General features: G+C 54.7%; 1 protein-coding gene across 1 annotated transcript in view; it reads right to left on the minus strand.

The window, feature by feature from the left end:
* The window catches only part of LRRC73 (leucine rich repeat containing 73), a 5405-nt gene extending 3956 nt beyond the window's left edge, over positions 1–1449 (minus strand). The window contains exons 1-2 of the mRNA XM_009583405.1: positions 1295–1449; positions 139–261 (exon numbers count right to left, since the gene is read on the minus strand). Coding sequence (XP_009581700.1) covers positions 139–261; positions 1295–1358 — 187 coding nt within the window. The 5' untranslated portion in view covers positions 1359–1449. The remainder of the gene's footprint in view (positions 1–138; positions 262–1294) is intronic.
* Positions 1450–1721: the final 272 nt, after the last annotated feature.

Below are 1721 nucleotides of genomic sequence, written 5' to 3' on the forward strand. Positions count from 1 at the left end.
GCCTGGCAGGGTGAACTTGCCACCGGGGACCAGAAGGGACCTATGCAAGAAACTGCCCCATCTTGCTGGTGATGCCCTGCCGCCCTTCTAGAGCTCAGTCCCCGGCCACCCACCAGCGCAAATCGCACAAATGCTTACCTAGGGGGTTGTAGTCCAGGTTCAGCACGCGGAGCTGTGAGCTGTGAGCTACTGCAATGGCCAGGCGACCCCAGCCTTTGCTTGTGACGCCTGGGTTGGCGCTCAGCGTTAGCTCTTTGAGGCCTGGAGAAGAGAGAGAAGCCAGAGCCTTAGGGTCACCAAAGCAGTCTCAGGGCAACGAGTTCAGCTAACCAGAACAGCTTTGAGTTGTGTCCCCTGTACTCCGATGGGCTAAAGGGTTTGGTTTTCTCTGACAACTGTCATCACATATTTCACTGATCAGTGAAATATTTCACTGCCTTCAGCAGTAGCCCTTCATTTGCCCATGCTGTGACTGCCCCATTTCCCTGCTCTCCCAACCTGTGTCCTCCTTACCCTAAATAGCAAACACAATGGACACAAGTAAGGGGTGTGCAAGGTGACTGACCAGGAGGTGGCACAAGGTGACTGGTTGGAAAGAGATAGCAGGGACAGTAGGCTCTGAAGCCTGCACCTGGGACGGGTGGCCAGCAGAGATAACAGCATCAGTGGCACTGTGAGCACACAGAGGAGAAGGTGCTGAGGAGAGGTGGAAAGCACTTTGAGAGTCAGGAGAGAGGGGTGGTGTTACCTCAGCACGTGCCAGCTCTCAGCTTAATTGGCCCACTGGCCTCTAACCACCAAAGATCACCCCTTGCAAAGATCTGAGTCTTGGCACTAAGGCTACGACCATGCAACTGCACACTCACAGAGTGGACCCACAAGCAGGGACAATTCCCAGACACTGACAATAAAGCCAAGTGCTGAGGTGGGGGCACACCATATATTTATCTACGGTCATTATCAATATGCAAATGCAAAATTATAAATTCAAAGTCCAAGCTGTCCCCTCCTCCAGTTTCAAATGCTCCTGTCATGAAACGGAAACAACCTGTTGGTCCCTGAGCTCCAAACTGCCAGCAGGACAGATCAATAGCAGAAAGCCCATGCCTGCCCGAGGGAACTGCTCCTTCTATTACCTGGCTTTTCTGCTTTACTTAAGTTGGGGAAAGAAATTCCTCAGCCCAGCCAAACTACAGAGCCTGCCTTCTCCAGGGCTGAGGATTTACTGCTGCATGCATCTGCTCCATGTGAAGCTCCACTGGTCATTGTGCAGCCCACAACCCCTGGTGCTTACCGGACTTGGCCCCATCAGGTGGCAGGAGCCCACAGATAAGGTTGATGCCTTCATCACCCAGCATGCAGTCTCCTAGATCCAAAGCCACCAGCGAGGGGTGGATGGAGAGAGCAGGGTTGAGGAGGGCCAAGCCTGCATCTGTCAGGGGACTCCCATGGAGGCTGTGCAGGTAAAAGGGAAAATTACTAAGCAGCCTTCTTCCTGGGGGCTAACTAAGCCTACAGGAAGGGAGAAGCAGAAGAAATGAGGAGGATGACAAATCCTAACTCCAGGTGGGGAAAAAGCACTGGGAAGCCTCTGCTGCGAGGGTCAGCGGGCCGCTACGGCGACCCTCCTCTCCCGGCCGGGACGAGGGGGTGCAGGGGATGCCAGTGGGCAGGAGCAGACCCCGCCACCGGGGCAACCCAGGTTGGAGGAGCCAGGACAG

This window comes from Fulmarus glacialis, unplaced genomic scaffold (genome assembly GCF_000690835.1).
Source record: "Fulmarus glacialis isolate BGI_N327 unplaced genomic scaffold, ASM69083v1 scaffold19260, whole genome shotgun sequence".
Taxonomy (NCBI): domain Eukaryota; kingdom Metazoa; phylum Chordata; class Aves; order Procellariiformes; family Procellariidae; genus Fulmarus; species Fulmarus glacialis.